Raw genomic sequence first — 18,811 nt, 5'->3', positions numbered from 1 at the left:
TCTCCGTGTGCACCGGTACCAGGTTAAAGACCTTCTGGTTCGGGAGGCTCGGCGGAGAGGGAAGCTGGAATACCGCGGTCAGCAGGTTCGTATCGTGGAAGACTACGCTCCCGAAGTTTTAAGCCAGCGAGCCGAGTATAGAGACGTTATGACTGAGTTATACAACCGTGGACTCCGGCCTTCTCTCCTGTATCCAGCACGGCTCCGGATAACTCTCTCTACCGGACAGAAGAAGTGGCTTCGCTCGGTAGAAGAGGCGCAGAAACACATAGACAGTCTGCCGAAAACTACGTAGTGCATTATAGTTTTATTTTTTTTAATACTACAATTCTCAGGAAAGTACCCTTTTTAACTTTAAATCTAGCCATGTTTACGTTATTTCCTGGTAAGAGTATTGTGTTAAACACGTGTAGTTGTTGTTGGTTTTCTATTATTATTTTCTCTACTTCTAGTCACGTGTAATTTACATGTTTGTTTATTTTATTTAGAGTTACAATGTGACGTGGGGGGAGGGGGTTGTTTTGTGTTTTTCTCTTATTTAGAGATTTCAGTATTGGAGTGGGGAAATGTTTTATTTATATATTTAATTCTTAGTTTTTGTAAACTGTGTCGGAGCAGAAGATGGTGTGGTTAGCGGCAGGAAGAGTGGTTAGGTGGAAAATGGAAGGATGGAAGAGCTTGCTGCTTTGTTTCTTAGCAGCTATCTTTGTTTGTTTGGGGGTAGTGGGGGGGAGGGGTGTGTGGGGCAGGGGTGGGGGTTCTCCAAAGCCAGTATTATGTTAGTTCAGTATACACGGTGTATCTTTAACGTGATGCTCTGTGTTTTACACTTCTGTTTTAAGGCTGACGCTGGGCATTTCATTATTTATGTTTATCTATCTGCATCTCCTCTCAGGGAGAATGAATAGTTCTTTAAACTTTGTGAGCTGGAATGTTAAGGGTTTAAACCATCCGGTCAAGAGAAGGAAGGTGCTCTCACACCTTAAACAACTTAACACTGCAATTGCATTTTTACAAGAAACTCACATTCGCAGTTCTGATAATTCTCGTCTTATGTCGCGTTGGGGAGGGCAGCACTACCACTCGACTTTTCAGGCCAAAGCTAGGGGTGTCTCAATTCTCATTAATCCAAACATCTCTTTTGAGCAGCATAATATTATTGCAGATATACATGGTCGTTATATCATTGTTTCAGGGAAGTTATTTAATACTAATGTAGTGTTGGCTAATTTATATGCCCCTAATTACGATGATGTTTCCTTCTTTGAACATTTCTTCTCTGTTTTGCCGGATCTGAGCTCATACTCTCTCATATTAGGGGGAGACTTTAACTGCTGTTTAGACCCATCAATTGACAGGTCATCTCCCAATCCTATACCTCTGAGTAAATCTGCCACGCTACTTCAGTCCTATCTTTGCAGCTTTGGTATTTCTGACATATGGCGCTTCCTTAATCCAAAAAAGAGAGAATATTCATTTTTCTCACATGTTCATCATACTTTCTCCAGAATTGATTATTTCTTCATAGATAATCAATTGATCCCAATGGTTAATTCTTGTGCTTATCAGAGCATTGTGATATCAGATCATGCTCCGGTTCTTATGTCTCTAAAGATCCCCAATCTACCTCAGATTAATAAAAATTGGCGTTTTAATTCATCGTTACTGATAGAGGATGATTTTGTTAAATTTATGGAAGATCAGATCGTTTTTTTCTTAAACACAAATGAAACATCTGAAGTGTCATGTTTAACTGTTTGGGATGCTCTGAAAGCCTACCTCAGGGGACAGATAATTTCATACACTGCAAATATGAAAAGGAAGGCATATAAAGAGCGAAAAGATCTAATCAACCAAATTAAAGAAATTGATCAGCAGTATGCTCTATTTAAAAACCCCGATCTGTATAAAAAACGTGTAGAATTGCAAAGTAAGTTTGAACTTATCTCAACACATGTTATAGAACGTCAATTATTAAGGAGTAGGAGCCAATTTTACATTCATGGTGACAAATCTGGGAAACTTTTAGCTAGTCAGTTAAGAGGATTTAGAGCACAACAACACATTACAAGAATTCGGATGGAGGATGGTACCATTACTACCGATCATTCTAAAATTAATGATGCATTCAGGAATTTTTATTCTCGACTATATACTTCTGAGTTCCCTAAGGACCATAGTTCAGTTGAGAATTTCCTGACTCAACTAGATATCCCAACACTGTCCCCTGATTCTAAATTAAAATTAGAAGGGCCCATATCACAGGAGGAAATCATTTCAGCTATTTCATCATTGCAATCTGGTAAGTCCCCGGGTCCTGACGGGTTCCCTGCAGAGTTTTTTAAATCATTCTCCTCATACCTTGCACCACAACTAGCTTCGGTTCTATCTGAATCTTTTCAGCAAGGTAAGCTGCCCGCGTCATTTAATGAGGCTCGCATCACCCTCATAGCAAAGAAGGATAAGGACCCAACAGAGTGCTCTTCATATAGACCAATCTCTCTTCTTAATGTGGATGTTAAAATCCTTGCTAAAGTCTTGGCTCGTAGATTAGAGATTGTTTTACCCTCTATTATATCTGAGGACCAGACCGGTTTTGTTAAAAATCGTTTTTCTTATTTTAACATTAGACGCCTTATGAATATCCTGTATACACCATCAGAGGGGATCCCTGAGTGTGTCCTTTCTTTGGATGCTGAAAAGGCTTTTGATCGTGTGGAATGGGAGTATTTATTTAGGGCTTTAAAAAAATTCAATTTTGGTCCAAGTTTTATCACTTGGGTTAAATTATTATATTCAAGCCCTAATGCCACAGTTCTGACAAATGCTCAGCAGTCTCAACCATTCAGCCTTCAGCGGGGAACTCGTCAGGGGTGTCCTCTTAGCCCATTGCTCTTTAACCTTGCCATTGAGCCACTAGCAATTGCATTCCGCAGTTGTAGGGACATATCTGGGATTTGGAGGCAGGGAGAAGAACATAAAGTTTCTCTTTATGCAGATGACCTTCTACTGTTTATATCAAATCCAATCTCCTCCCTTCCACCTGTGCTGTCATTGCTCAGTGAATTTAGCTATTTTTCAGGATATAGGCTGAATTTGCACAAAAGTGAACTCTTTCTGCTTAATAATACAGCACTAACAACTGGTATCCACAATTTTCCTTTCAACATAGTGAGAAATCAGTTTACCTATCTCGGTATTACAATCACAAGAAAACATAAACACCTTTTTAAAGAAAATTTTATTAGGTTGTTGAGCCAAACAAAAAAGGACTTGGGACACTGGTCACCACTGTCCATGTCCCTGGTGGGACGCATTAATGCCATTAAAATGAGTGTTCTTCCTAAATTTTTATATTTTTTTCAGTCTATACCTGTTTTTATTCCCAAATCTTACTTTGGTGCTTTAGATTCAATTATATCCTCTTACCTTTGGAAAGGTAAACATCCACGACTGAATAAGTCCCTACTTCAAAGATCTAAAAGAGACGGTGGCATGGCTTTGCCTAATTTTCGTTTTTACTACTGGGCAGCAAACATTCGATCTGTCATCTTTTGGGCATATTTCCACAACCAACCTAATCGGCCTGCCTGGGTGGAAATGGAGATAAAGTCCGTAAAAAATCTCTCTGTCTCTGCACTCCTTGGATCTGCACTCCCCATCCCCTCAATTAAATCTATCAATAACTCAGTTGTTAGGCATACCTTGAGAGTATGGGCTCAGTTCAGAAAGCACAGCGGTCTTCTGGGCTTCTCTCTTTCCAGTCCTATTGTCTCTAACCATCTCTTCCAACCTTCCTTACATGACTCAGTGTTTCAGGAATGGTACAATAAGGGCATCAAGCTTTGCAAAGATCTGTTTGTTGATCATAAGTTTGCATCGTTTGAGCAGCTTTCTGAAAGGTTTAACCTACCCAATTCTCATTTTTTCAGATACCTGCAAGTAAGACACTTCATTAACTCTTCAATACCAAATTTCCCTGAAGCTCCTGATGTAAATATTCTAGATAATCTCCTATGTTTGTCCCCGTTACGTAAAGGCCTAATATCCACTATTTACGGTGGATTGATGGGTTTGAGTCACACCCCTTTAAGTAAAATTAAAACTGCTTGGGAGAAAGATTTAAATTTGTCACTATCAGATGATACTTGGAATTCAATTCTTAAACTTGTCAACTCAACTTCTTTATGTGCTCGCCACTCTTTGTTACAGTTTAAGGTTGTACACAGGGCTCATTTTTCTAAACTTAAACTTTCCCGTTTCTACCCAGGCATTGATCCTTGCTGTGATAAGTGTAAAAGTGGAGAGGCGTCTCTTATTCATATGTACTGGACATGCCCGAACTTGGAAAAATTTTGGAGGGATGTTTTTAAAACCTTGTCGTACATATTAAAATGCAACCTTGAACCAGACCCTCTGATCGCTCTCTTTGGTGTCACTGGAGAGGAAGACAAGTGTCTAACTCCAGCTAAACAGCGTTTGTTATCTTTTGCGACACTCCTGGCTAGGCGTTCTATTTTATTCAAGTGGAAGGATACCACGTCACCCACTCACGCCCAGTGGCTCAGAGATATTATGTCCTGTTTGTCCCTGGAGAAGATTCATTACTCAATCCGTCATTCAGACTTGAAATTTCAGCAGGTGTGGGGGCCCTTCCTTCGCTTTTTTCATATACATTAATAGTTCGATTCCATTCTTATTTAGTTGTTTGTCTGTTTGTTTTTTCTTTTTTTTTTTTTTTTTTTGCACGCAGAACTAAAAAACTTCCAGCTCCACACATGCGTACATATATATATGTGTGTGTATGTGTGTGTGTATATATATATGTTTTTTTTTTTCTATTTTTCTTCTTTTTTTTAGATGCCTGGCGTCTAGCCTTTCTTATACATGTATAGCTGGCTTGGAGTCAGGGAGGGTTGGGGTGGGTGTTATAGGGCTTATAAGAGGGTCATAGAATCTATAGTATATTGAAACTTTACATGTTTACCCTGTTATATCCCTGTTTAAAATCAATAAAAATATTGTTGAGAGAAAAAAAAAAAAAAAAACTAATTTTAAGCGTACTCTTTTCTGTCCTGGTCCTGCAGTAAGAAGGAGGGCATAAAGAACAACCGCTCCATTCCTCCCCCGAGCACTGCACCTCCCACCCTGCAGCCAGTGCCTGGACTCGACCCTGTGGAAGAGCTGGCTCTGGCAGTGGGCCCTGGAGCTGCAGGCTTGATGCCTGCCGAGAAGTGTAAGCCCATGTCCTACGAGGAGAAGAGGCAGCTGAGCCTGGACATCAATAAGCTGCCCGGGGACAAGCTGGGACGCGTGGTCCACATCATTCAATCCCGAGAGCCTTCACTCAAAAACTCCAACCCGGATGAGATCGAGATTGACTTTGAGACGCTAAAGCCTTCTACACTGCGGGAGCTGGAGAGATACGTTTCATCCTGTCTCCGTAAGAAGAAGAAACCACCCGGTTTGTCTCTTTTTGATCTCTCGCAGCAAGTACTGTTTAGAGATTATTCCTGTAAAAAGATTTTATAAGGGAATGTGTGATTACAGTACAGTTTCAGGGATGTTAGAAATGTCATTTGTTATCCTCGTTATCCCAATATTTTTTTTATTATTAGAACACTAATTATCATTATTAATTGATTATGCTATACTATTTTTTTCCCCTAAGATCTGGTAAAATAAAGGATAAATCAAATGATAAGCAAGCAAATAAAAGATAAGCAATCACTGAAGCAACAGCTAGTTATACTGTATATTTGACTTTTAAAGCGTTGCTTTTTATTTAGGAATGCTCAATTAAATATTTTAAATAACTGTCATTATTGTGGCTCACTGAAACAATACATTTTAATATCATCAGGTAAAATATTTTATAATGTATGTGAGATATGTAAAATACATTTTTAATTATTTTTATATGGATAATTGTCTGCAGTAAATTTGGAGCATGTCGTTCAGATGATTTAGCCATCTGTCTGGTGGCATATGTGTTTGTTTATTTCTCTCGTTAATGCGCCTCATGCTCGGGTTTACTCAAATTTAACTATTTATCTCTGTGAACGGCTGCTTGTTTAGTATGTAAAAGGAAAGCCAGGTTTAACACATTAAATGCTCTAAATGTTGTTAATTGAGACTATTAATTATAATTTTATACATGTTGGACTTTCACAATGTTAAAATAACAATAATAATAAGGAATTAATTTTCCAAAACACCATGTTGTGGTAATAAAAAAAAAAAATTATTAATTTATTTTTTTTATCAACAAAACATGTTAATATTTACTCTTTTTTCCATAACAGAAAAGACCATGGAGACTATGAGTGCTAAGCCGAAAGGTTCGTCCTCAGACTCGGGCAGCAGCAGTGAGTCGAGCTCATCCGACAGTGAAGACTCTGAGTCAGGTAAAGACACGGCGATCCTTTATTCTCCGACCGGGTCTTGGTCTTGCTGTTTGATTTTGATTACAGTTTTTTGTTTGTTTGTCTTTTCACCAAATCAGGAATGGCTACTAAATTGAAGAAGAGAGGTCACTCTGCGAAAGAAGGGAAGAAAGGCCACCACCCAGTGATCGCACCAGGTCTGGTCCAGCCCCAGATGTCCCTCCAGCCCCAGCCGCCGGTCTTGCAGCCCACTGCTCAAATAAAACAACAGCCACAGCAGCAGGAGCAGCATCCGTCTCCTGCAGCGTACATGGCTCCTCCGGTCACGGCGCTGGAGTCGTCCCAGATGCTTGAGAACACGTTTGACTCTTTACCCCATTTCGGACAGCCCCTCATGCACATGCCCCACCACACCAACGACTCGTCCTCTCCCGCCCCGCCTCACCTCAACGCTCACACCACAAGTGGCCCTGGGTCACCTGACACGCACCCTTTCTTAAACCAGCACCCCATCCTCCAATCCCCAGGTGTGTAACAAAGTTCAGTCTGAGATCTAACGCTGAGTATTTTCATCTTTAATGATGATACACTCGTACACGGAGTATGATTATAAAGTCGGGGTATTTCCTTGATATAATTAGTTAATTCAATTAGTTTATTTAAGTTTAAACGTGGGTGGGAAGTCCGTAGGTGTTTTATTTTTTAATTCCAATTTAAATCAACTCCTTGAGTATTGTACTTGTACTTTTATTTCAGTTTGTCATAAAAATATTAGATAATTACTTCGAGACCCATTGCCTAAATGCTTTGGTTTAATTATTGTTGTTGTTCGATGACAGACAAATGAGTTTAAACAGTTTTTCCTGTCCAAGAAAACTTTTAGAGTCAGTTACACTAGTAAAATGTTTGATTCCAACGTTTGGTTTCTCTGCAGCACTGCACAACGCTATGCCTCAGCAGCCTTCACGTCCTAGCAACAGAGCAGCGCCACTTCCCGCCAAGCCTCCGCAGCCCACGACTCCTCAGCAGCCCCTGCAGCTCCAGCCCCAGCAGCTCCAACCCCAGCAGCCCCCTCAACCCCAGCACCACCTTCCTCCCCACCTTCTGCATCCCCCTCAGCCCATTCGACAAAGGCCCATGTCCCCTCCTACGCTTACCCCGCAGGGTCTGCTTTCATCACAGCCTCCTCAGTTACTGCTGGAGGATGACGAGGAACCGGTCATGCCCCTCAACCAGGTCCTTTACCTGCAACACCTGCAGCAAGGTCTTAAACAACAACAGCAGCAGCAACAGCAGGTCCCACTCCTGCAGGCCCTCCAGGGCCGTCAGTCACAGCCACAGAGCCAGGCTTCCCTCCTGCAGACGGTGCAGGTGCAGCCACAGCTGCCTGTGCAGACCCAAATGCCTGTCCAGACTCAGCCCCAGGCTGCTCCAGCACACCAGCCGTCACCGCAGATGCCCCAGCACGCACCCAGACACATGCAGCAATCACAGAGCCAGCAGCAGCAGCAACAACAACAACAGCAGCAGCAGCAGCTGGCTTTCTCACAAGGCCCAGTGCAGACCACGCAGACGCAGCCGGCGCAGCACAAGGTGGCCATGACTTCCAATAAATCGCAGCAGCAAATTATTCAGCAGCAACAGCAGCAGCATCCTTCTCCACGTCAACCCAAACCTGATCCCTACAGCACAGGTTTATATTTCTGTTATTATTGCATCCACGACCTGTTGCTTGGCAACAGAATCTTGAAATTTCACAGTTTTGCCTCAGAAACTCATAGGCTGATTTATTTTTTTTATAAAAAAATAAGCAAGCAGACATAAACTACTTATATTTTAAAATTTATTAACCTGTTATTGTTACAAGGATGTGCATTTTATTTTGAATATTTATTGTTTGTTTAACACAGGGCACCTGAGAGAGAACCCCTCTCCTCTTATGATGCATTCCCCTCAGATTGCTCAGTATCCACCTGTAGTCCATCAATCTCCTCCACAGAACCTCCATCCCAAAAAAGTGAGTGCTGCTCCATTCGTACCACCCTCCTCGTTTCTCCCATTCTTCGTTACTAATCCATGACGTTGTCCTCCTCGCAGGAGCCACAGCAAGGCCCGCCAGCTCTTGGGCCACTGAAGGAGGAGAAGCAGCAGCAGCCTCCGTCACCCGTGATGAGGAGCGAGTCCTTTAGCCCGCCCATACGACCAGAATCGCACAAACAGCCCGAGGGCAAGACGCACATGCCAGGCCACAGCCAGCAGAGTGAGTCTAGGGGTTGTGGAAGGATTTCACTGTTCAAACTTTTTTATAAAGAAAAAAAAATAGGATTCTAAACGATTTTACATTTTAACTACTTCTGCTTATCCATTGGTTTTCAAGGAAGTGAGGTTGTATTGATCAATTCATGTTCGATTTGGAAAAAAATAAAATTGTGTTCAAATTATCATAAAAAATTAAAAACAAATTTAATTTATGTCACTTTAGAACATGTGAATCTAAACTTAACCTTATACAGCCCTCGTGTTAGCATGACAGTGTTGTATTTAAAAAAAAATAATAATAATAAAACAAAACATTTTTTCTGTATTTGCCTCTTAGGACTGGACATGAAACCTCTGGACTCCTCTCGTCCCGTTATCCGCTCCTCAGAACAGAGCGGTCCACCGCCGACCATGCCGGACAAGGACAAGTTCAAACAGGAGCCCAAGACTCCTGTGGCTCCTAAAAAGGTACAGGTGGGTGGAAGGGACAACTTGGACCATTTTAAATATTTTATAGCAACATTATTTATACATGCTGGAAATGGAACAGCCTTCTTGCTTGCACAGTTTAACCTTAACCTCAATTCTCCTTCAGGATGTCAAGCTAAAGAACATGGGCTCATGGGCCAGCCTGGCGCAGAGGTCTACGTCTACGCCGTCCTCTGCGGTAAAATCGAGCAGCGACAGCTTCGAGCAGTTTCGCCGCGCCGCCCGGGAGAAGGAGGAGAGGGAGAAAGCGCTGAAGGCTCAGGCCGAGCAGGCTGAGAAGGATCGGCTGCGCAGGGAGCAGGAGAAACAGCGGTGAGACAGACGTTTGGCTAAACTAGGAAGGCAGTTTGTGTTTATTTTGACAGTGTCTGCTCATGGTTGCAGCTTTTGATCAGATGAAAGTTGCTGCAAATTTTTTTTTTTTTTTTTTTTTTGTCAGACAGGAAATTTAAACATGGAATTCCTGGGGCCTGTTTCAGGTTTAGACAGCTGTTTTTTTTTTTTTTTTTTTTTCTCCAGATGGTCACCAAACAACAGTAAGACAGTTTAAACGGAAAGTATGGTGTCTTGCTGCTTGATATAATAAGCAGTGTCTTTATTTTTTTAATGACCATAAACGCAACAGTTCATCATTCTTGTTCTTCATTGGCTTACTTTAAGTCAATGGCTTATCTTTGGTTTTTATCTGGATAATTAACATGCTCATGTTTATTAACAATAAAACTGGTAAAATAAAAAAAGAACTGGTGATAATGAAAAGAGTCAACAGCTCATTAAAAGATACTTTATTCTTTCTCTCGCTCACTCGATCGCTCTCTTTCTCTTATAAAGGGGACGGGATGATGAAGACTCGATGGAGGTTCCTCGAAGGCCCCACGAGGAGCAGCGGAGGCGCTCGGAGCACCAGCAGGCCCAGGCTCCTCCGCCGCAACCGCAGCACCAGGCCCCATCCCAAACACAGAACCAACAGCCCCAGACACCGTCCGCCACGCAGCCATCGCAGGCTCCCCCTCAGTCTCCAGCGTCCAGCCAGAGCGCCCTTGACAGAGAGATGGCACGCCGCCGCGAGCAAGAGAGGAGGAGGAGAGAGGCGGTGAGTGCTTTTACCTCTTAGCCCTGAGATAGACGTAAAAATAGACACAGGTCTATGTGCATCAACACACAGGCTCGTCCACATGTACACCGATCGTTTTAAACCAAAAAAAAACTCGACAATACAAGTTACTCAACATTTCATTGATTATTAAATACTTGTAGTAGTTTTTATCTTGGAGATAAAGTCAGAGAGGCCAGATTGAGGTGGTTTGGACATGTTCAGAGGAGAGATTGTGAATATATCGGTAGAAGGATGCTGAGGTTGGAACTGCCAGGCAGGAGGTCTAGAGGAAGACCAAAGAGGAGATTTATGGATGCAGTGAGAGAGGACATGAAGTAAGTTGGTGTGAGAGAAGAGGATACAGAGGATAGGGTTAGATGGAGGCAAATGATTTGCTGTGGCGACCCCTGAAAGGGAACAGCCGAAAGACAAAGAAGAAGTTTTTATCTGTAAGAAATAAAGTTGAGACGAATCAGAGGGTAAACATAAAGCTACTGAATCGAATAAAAAATTTAAATGTTTAAAAATCTAATCAATGGTCTATTTTGCTCATTATTGTGCAGCATTAAACATCTGCTCTTTTTCTTCCAGATGGCAGCTACCATTGACATGAATTTCCAAAGTGATCTGATGGCTATCTTCGAGGAGAACTTGTTTTGAAATGCACGAGGAGGCACGAGAGACTGCAAAAAAAATAAAACACACAAAAAAAACAATCAACAAAAACAAAACAGAACCGCTTGTGGATTCCTCTGCATAGAGAGAAACGGACCGATGAAGCTGTAAGGGAATTTAAAACAAACAGCAAAAGAAAAAAACAGAAAAATCAGAGCATGAGAAAAGTGCCGCAGAGGTGAAGACGGCACCGGCGAGCTGAGGCCTTGACAGGACGCCCCTTGATGCCTGAGCGGCGGGGAAATAAAGAGGGACCCTCGAGCTGGGACGTGATTGCCTCTCTGGCATTATTCCTGGATTTAAACCCGTATAAGTAGCAGGAAGGAGAGGACGTTTCCACCGGGCGCTCTTTGGCTCGCACGCACGAATGGGAGCAACGCTTTGGACCTTGATATCAGTGGAAGTATATCTAAGTGACAACAGTTTAAACGTTCTGATTTACCCATAGTAGGCTGTTCTTCAACTGCCAGATGTGTGAGGGGTATTGCTTTATTTTTCCTCCTTTCAATTTTTTTTCCCTTTTTTTTGGCACTCCCCCCTTTTTTTTGTTTATTGTTTTGTTTTTTACAAGCAAGTGATTTATGCTAACTCATGATCATAGCGTGTCTCAGCTGAGGAGAGACATGCCAGCATCACCGTACACAACATTCAACAACAACAAATAATAATAATAACACACAAACACACGTGTTATCACTTTTTTCTTGTTTTTTTCCATTATGTAGGATCTACTGTAAAAAATATTCATTTCTTTCTTAAAGATTTTTTTTTTAAAAACACTTCTTACAAACACTTAACCCTTTTTTCTGATGTCTATGCCAAACAAAGTCCTAGTCCTTAAGACAATTTTTTTTTTTCATTTAACACGTCTTTTTCTTTTAAATATATAAATATATTTTCTTGTCCTCCGCACCAGACGTGAAAGTTTTAGGTAGCCTTGTTAGTAGAATATTCCTAATATATGCATTATTCCGACAATTGAAGACGAAGGAAAAAAAAAAAAAAGGTTAAGTTATACTTTAATCCACGGTCAGAGGAGCTGTTTACCTGTTATCCTTGAGTTTGAGATTAAGTTTTTGAAAGCGTACAGTGCTACATTACTTTGTGTATTATACATGATAGAAAGAAGACCTGAAAGCGTCTGAAAGTGGTTCACGTTCAGTACGTTTACAGAAATAATCGTAAGGCTCGAGCACGTATGAGCAGCCGGCTGACTCTGAATCCTCTGAGACTCCTTTGGAAGTCACCTCTCGAGCGCTTGGATGTTTCTTGCATGTCTTTCTCTTTCTGTCTCTCTTGCTATCTGTTTTCTTTTTTTTCTTTTCTCCTTTTGCAGATCTTCATGAAAATTTCATTTCATGATTAGCAACCAGAGGGGACTGTGTACGCTGTTCTAGACGTGACCGGTGACGAGATTTTTGAAAAACCGTACAAAAAAAAATATGATGCAACAGTTCTGATTTTATATCATTGTTCTTGTTGAATTCTAGTGGATGTGAGTTATTATGTTATTTGAGTCGGATTTAAAGGTGAGCAGGGGGAAGGGAGGGAGGGCAGGGTTCGGTTTTCGAGAGGGCACACTTTAAAGCAGGTTCTCTCGAGTTTTCTCCTATGGTGTTTTCTCCAGTGCCTGTATTGTATTGCGATTCTAGTTGGCATATATCTCACACTCTCGGGGAGGGGGATAGGGACGGACGTAAAAAGGTTTGGGCGGGGGGAGGGGGGGGACTTGCAATTTAGCTTGGGGAAGCCTGTGTAAAAAGTATAAAAAGTCAACAAAAAAAAAGAAAAAAAAGGTCAACATTTTATATTCTACCCATTTACAAATATTCAGGTTTAAATCTAGTTTTAGCTGGACTTCTTAACTCTTCACCTAGAGATTAAGTTTTTCTTTTTCTCTTTTTCTTTTTCTCCTCCTGTTTTAAGAGGACGTGTCTTGAGCGGCAGCATACTCGTGTTCTGTGTGTATGGATAGCCGGAGATATGTGTGTGTTTGTGGGTTTGTGTGTGCGTGTGAGAGAAGAGTCAGTTTGGTCTCTTCAGTATGTGGTGCGGTCAAAAAAAAATCAGGCTTCTCCCCCGGAGCGTTCTTGAACACTTGACAAGGACGACTTGCTTTGCTATCGCTCTTTATTTTTTGTTTTGTTTGTTTTTAATTTTTCACCCCTTTTGACGAAGTCCACATAAATAAATCTATACAGTTCGTTCTTCTGTTAATTTGGTTTGTAAAAGGTAAAAGAAGAAACGCTTCATTCCTTCAAGCCTTTAAATGTATTGTTTGTGGTTTCCTCAGTAACAGTCAGACATTATTGTGCCATAGACATGGTTTCACCGGAGAATGTGCTGACCTGCGTCTCAGCAGAAAGTTTGCTTTATTCAGGTATTTTTTTTTTGTTTGTTTTTTCTTTTTTGTTTTTTTCCCTTTGTGTTCAACATTTCCCTCGATTACTGTTTGGTATGTGCGTGAGCTATCGAGGTTAATGATTCTGTTATAATCATGATATAAACTCATCTCTTTTATAGAAAATTAAAATGAAACAAAAAAACCCCATGGTCTTGTCTTTGTTTTGTTTGTCGTTATTTAATCTGTTTATCAAATATTGACACAACTATACATTCTGTTTGACATTACCAGAAGCAGAAGACTCCGATGTTCCAGTTGTCTATTGGGTCCAGAGTTTCATTAAAGGAAGAGTTCAACTTTTTTTTTTTTTTTTATTATCAACATAAAATAAATCAGAAAATTATCATTAGCAAGGTAATGTGCCAACCTGAGGTTTATGATTATTTCCCTGTTACAGCACATCCAGGAGTGGTTTTTACTCCTCCTGTTCTTCTCTAAATAGCCTGGGGTGACGAATCTTCTTTTAAATACTTAAGTTTATAAGGTTGTTTAACTTAACTAATACAGTCACTCCCTCACCATCCCTTTATTCTTTGGGATAAAGGGTACATGGAAGGATAAATATCTAGATAAATGGAAGGATGGATGGATGATTAATAGATAGAAGGGATGGGTGAATAGCTAAGTAAGGTAAACTCACTTCAGTTCCAGCTTAATTTTAAACTGTTAGCCCTGAAACTGAAGGCTTTTTCAATAAAAACATAACTCGTATCTGTTTTCTTTAATCTGTGTATCTGGTGCCCGTGTACCAGGATCATTGATAGAAACTTTTGATAGGAAGCAATGTGTTAGTCAAAGATTAACCCTTTTGTTGTGTTTGGGATGCCTGAGACCCAGAGCCTGTTTAACAGCTTAAAAACACACTTAACTCTTTTATCAGCTTCATCCTTTGAGTTTTTCATAATTGATGGCATCTGAGAATAAATACCAATTTTGTCCTGACACTGTGCTAGAGAGACCTAGAAAATTGGTTCATTACTTACGTTTGTGGTCTTTGAGGACCTCAGGCATGAAATCTCACTAACTGTAATGGATCTTTCAGTGCGTTCAGATTTGGTCTGATGTTGAGGGTAAAGCTGACTCTCTTCCTTCCATATGCACACACATCATTTGGTTTCTCGTGATGAAATGGAAGATGTACCCCACCCACATTATGTCCGCCATGGAAAGTGTAGTGGCCAGATCATCTTATGAGTAAGACATCTTATTTGCAGTAGAAACCTTCATTCGTGGTTTGAAAAATATAGGGAGGAGGCAGATGTGTGGAGAAACACGGAAAGATCTACACTGAGCTGCTAATTTCAGAGCGAGTATACATGTGCAGATTATAAAGGTAAAGCAACAGCATGCCTTGTAAATACTCATACTGATAGGGCCATAAACTGCCTGGCCCCAAAAGCAAAATCACACTTTCAGCTGAGTCAAATTATTGAGCATTACCCAGCAAAAAAAAAAAAGGTTTAATTTTAAATGACTAGAAATGGGTTAAAACCCTTTAAAACATTAAGGCAAGAATAGTACTGAACCGTCAACCTTGTGGAAGAAATGTGGTCGGAACAAAAAAATAAATCATGAATAGAGATCATTTAAACACTTGAGCATTTCTGTACACATAAAATGTGATGAGAACTTGGAGGATTGGGACTCAACAGCTGTGTTTCTGTAAGAAAATCACTTATTAGTGAGATCCATCGGACAGAAGGCTTCAGTTTTGGTCAAAAGCAAAAAGACTGGACTTTGGAGCAATGGGGGAAAAAAGGTCAGATGAGACCAGACTATACCAGACTGGTGTGTGTGTCGGGGTAAGAAAGGAAGTGCATAAGCGATGTACACATCATGTAGTGTCCACTGTATGAGCCCCTGGAGACAGTGTTATGATCCGGGGTTGTTTCAGTTCCTCAGGTTAAGGCTCAGTAATGTTATGTGGCAATAAAATGAAGTCAGCTGAATGTACTGAACGACCAGGGTATCACATCTGTGGGGTTTTCCTGATGACGCTGGGACTATTCCAGGACTGTTTCTGGGAGCATGAGGAATGATTTTCACACATGAATTGGACACTACAGTGTGTGCTGTAATCAGAGTTAGAGCTGATTAAATAAAATCTTTTTCATCGTTCAATCATTTTTGTTGTTGTTGTTTTTTGGGTTCGGTCACATCATTGATGTTATCAATAATAATAATAATAATAATAATAATCGTGCTAAACCCCTTGGTCCTCTGAGCAAAAACTCTAAATAAATTTATAAATAAATAAATAGATAAATAAATAAGTACTGTATATATTTAGAGTTTTTTGCTCAGATTTCTACTCTGTGAACATGGTACCTCTGCCTTCACTCCAGCCTTTGTGCCTTACAGGACTAGAAACGTGCACTTTCATGCTACAAAGTATTGTTTCAAGTACGAGTTGTAGTCTCAGCGCTGCCGCTAGGGGCGCTATACCGTGAAACAATACGAGGACGCTGACGCCTTCTTGTATTAACTTCCCTATCTTATGTCGCCACCTTGTGGACTGAGTGGAAATTACCAATTAAAAAACAGCACCTCAAAATAGAGGCTTTACACAGCAAGTAGCAGAAACATCTCAATGTCAACTGTTCAAAAAAAGATTATTGTATATTTCAGATGCCTTCAGCATTGTAAGAAATAAAAAATTCAGGAAATATCATGTGTATCCACACCTTTGACTCCTAGTGCATGTTCTTAATACATAAGCAATTTTATGTTCATAGGCCTAGAGCAATGTAGTCCAGTGGAATAATCCATCCACATTCACATAATGAGCAAAGCAACAAATGTGCAAACTGTAAATTGTTAAGCCTGTATCCTTACTGTTTGACCCTGGACAGTAAAACTAATGTTGATGATTCTCCATTAACAGCCTTCCTTTTGCTATTATTATGATATTATGAATTATGATTCTTTGCTAATGATAATATACATATAGGACACACTGGTTTTAAAATAGGTCAGATTAAAATAATACAGAATTTAAATATTATAGCTTTGTTTTATTAGATTACATTATTTATTGATTGATAAATATTATGAATACAATCCAAATATTTAGCCATACATGCTTAACAGTAACTTCATACTTAATTACAAAAAATTAAATTTTTAATTTTATTTAGACATGGTCCAAGAATTCGAGAAAAACTGGTCCTAGTTATTTTTTTATAGATTTTCAGGATGATCTGATTACAAATACTGTCAACACAGTTATTTGAATTGTTATCCTAATTCCAGTCCAGTTTCCTGAATGAAAGATTTTGTAGAATAAAAAAAAATGTTACATTTTTATTAACATTTTTTAGAGTCCTGGAAGATTTTAGATTTATTCTGCAAAATATTAACAATGTTCTGAACTATTTCCACCTATATATATATATATTTTTTTTTTTTCCCCCAATCGATTTCAGACAGATCCATGTTCTATTGGTCAATACTTCACTCAGAAACAGTCTTTCGATTGGAGAGATTTGCGTACAGACTAAATATTAGCCAATCAGAGACGTTCTCTGTTCTCGAATTTTCCTTCAGGGAAAACGCCAATATGTGTAATAAAGTAGAATGTGGTAGTTCTTATCATGTTTATTTGTTTTAAAATAGTTTACCATCTGAATACTCGTGCTTTTTTAAAATTATTATTTTCTCTGCAATTAGATCAGTTAGAATCCTGATCGACACTCCATTCAGGTAGGTGGCGGTAATGCACTTTTACGGGTTATTTTTTTTGCCAACCGTCATAAAACACTAAAAGAAGAAGAGGAAACTCGGAAGTTGTTAATGTTGAGAGTGCGTCGGTGACCCTCAGGTTGGACAGCGGTGAGAAAACATGGGAGTGAAAATAGAAATATTTCGGGTGAGGATTTTATATGATATATAAATATTTTTATCTTTTGAAGAATAAAGATAGTCGTCTAAATTAGCAAACATCGCCGCGTGTACGTTATTTAAAGTGTGGCACGAGACGGTGTTACTTTGCAACGTTAATTGGCTGTGTTTCAATCCACACTGATTTGTGCGTTGACTCGCTTCTGATCCACACAGATGATGGTGTATCTGTCGTTTCCGGTGGCGATGTTCTGGATTTCTAACCAAGCGGAATACTTTGAGGAGTACGTTGTGAAAAGAAAGGTGAGGATTAAATTGATTAAAGCGAGTAAACAGTCAGAGGTTTCCTGCTGTAACTGGATTCACATCATTGATTTCTTTTCTATAGAGAGAGATTTTTCCGCCAGATGAGAAAATGCAGGTGAGTGTTTCAGTCTCTTTTTAACACAGGTTTTTAGTTAGAGAGGAGAAAAATAAAAGCGTTGATCATGTACCTAATAGAGTGTAATATTACTGAGTGTAATATTCTGTAATAACAAGAGTTTAGGATGTATTCAGTTTTCATTACAAAATTATCTTATTTAGAGGCAGGGCTTAGCTGTGTGTTGTCTGTGCGCGCGTGCGCCTGTCATCTTTCTTTATCTGTGTGTCTCTCCTTTTCTCTCTACCTGCTTGTCTTGTTCCCATCTTTGTCTTCCTTTTGTCTCTTTCTCTCTGTATTTCTCTCTGTCTGTTCCCTTACTGTGCATGCCAGTCTCTCTTTTTCTCTGTCTGCCTGCCTGTCTCATTCTCTGTCTTTATCCATGTCTGTTTCGCTGTCTTTTTGTCTTTGTTTCTCTCTTTCGCTCTGTCTGCCCGCATGTCTCTCTCTCTCACTCTCTCTCTTTTTCTCTTCACAGGTAACCTAAAATCTGTACTCTTAAACTTTAAGCTAATGACAAATTTATTCCTTCCTTGTTTTCTATATTAGAGGAAAGAGTTGGAGGAGTTTAAGGAGCGCATGAGACTGCGGAGGGAGCAGAAGCTGCTGAAACAGCTTGCTGTGGAGACAGAAGACCGATCATGAGAGGAAGACAAAACACCTCATTTTCTCTAATGAGAGAGAGACTGTCGAATCGAGGGTTAATCACACTGAGTGGTCTGTAGTGGTCTGAGTGGATATTTTTAAAGAGACAGAGAAAATGTGCAGTTTTGTAAATATAAGTGTACACATACTGAATCAGTGCAAACTTTACATATGTAAATCAGAACATTCTGAATGCATGTAGTTCTGTGTCTTATTCATGGATAAATTTTTTTTATCTATTTATTAAAAATACTTTTTTTTAATTTCTTGACTCATTTAGAGTGTCGTGCAGAGCTGATTACTGGGTTCACTCACTTCTCATCCTTTTAAAACATGCAGCATTGTCTGTTTTTACTCTTTTTGCACCTGTACACTTTGGTGATTTATAATCCTACTGTGTGCTGTTTGTCACAAGAGGATGTGTCCCTTAGAGTGGTTTCTCTTAAGGTTTCCTTGTGTTTTCTTCATTGACATTGTTTTCTGTGAAGATAAAAGTGGTTAAGGTAGAAAGTCCAGTTCTGGCCATCTGGCAAACCAGAACAACCCCTGGAGTGCTGATGCATCACTAAGCCTGTTGGCATCAAAAGAGGAAAAAA

At 39.9% G+C, this 18,811-nt stretch overlaps 2 protein-coding genes across 9 annotated transcripts in view; both read left to right on the top strand.

Annotated features, from left to right (window-relative positions):
- Window positions 1–12,240, top strand: part of brd4 (bromodomain containing 4) — a 58,135-nt gene extending 45,895 nt beyond the window's left edge. For 7 of the 8 annotated variants that reach the window (XM_053491326.1, XM_053491328.1, XM_053491327.1 and 4 more), the window contains 10 exons: window positions 5,088–5,464; window positions 6,306–6,407; window positions 6,506–6,913; window positions 7,321–8,079; window positions 8,297–8,403; window positions 8,484–8,646; window positions 8,983–9,119; window positions 9,241–9,446; window positions 9,966–10,227; window positions 10,822–12,240. In XM_053491326.1, the coding sequence (XP_053347301.1) occupies window positions 5,088–5,464; window positions 6,306–6,407; window positions 6,506–6,913; window positions 7,321–8,079; window positions 8,297–8,403; window positions 8,484–8,646; window positions 8,983–9,119; window positions 9,241–9,446; window positions 9,966–10,227; window positions 10,822–10,890 (2,590 nt within the window). In that variant the 3' untranslated portion in view covers window positions 10,891–12,240. The remainder of the gene's footprint in view (window positions 1–5,087; window positions 5,465–6,305; window positions 6,408–6,505; window positions 6,914–7,320; window positions 8,080–8,296; window positions 8,404–8,483; window positions 8,647–8,982; window positions 9,120–9,240; window positions 9,447–9,965; window positions 10,228–10,821) is intronic. The other variant, XM_053491331.1, reaches the window with a different exon arrangement.
- Window positions 12,241–17,049: 4,809 nt separating this feature from the next.
- On the top strand, window positions 17,050–18,478 carry LOC128519352 (protein PET100 homolog, mitochondrial). Its single transcript, XM_053493057.1, has 4 exons — window positions 17,050–17,177; window positions 17,366–17,452; window positions 17,538–17,570; window positions 18,120–18,478. Exons 1-4 carry the CDS (start codon window positions 17,151–17,153, stop codon window positions 18,213–18,215), a joined length of 243 nt encoding a protein of 80 aa, XP_053349032.1. The 5' UTR covers window positions 17,050–17,150; the 3' UTR covers window positions 18,216–18,478.
- Window positions 18,479–18,811: the final 333 nt, after the last annotated feature.

The sequence above is a fragment of the Clarias gariepinus genome, chromosome 3 (genome assembly GCF_024256425.1).
Source record: "Clarias gariepinus isolate MV-2021 ecotype Netherlands chromosome 3, CGAR_prim_01v2, whole genome shotgun sequence".
In the NCBI taxonomy this organism is placed as follows: domain Eukaryota; kingdom Metazoa; phylum Chordata; class Actinopteri; order Siluriformes; family Clariidae; genus Clarias; species Clarias gariepinus.
The sequence above is the reverse complement of the archived record's forward strand: the minus strand, read 5'-3'. Positions and strand labels throughout refer to the sequence as shown.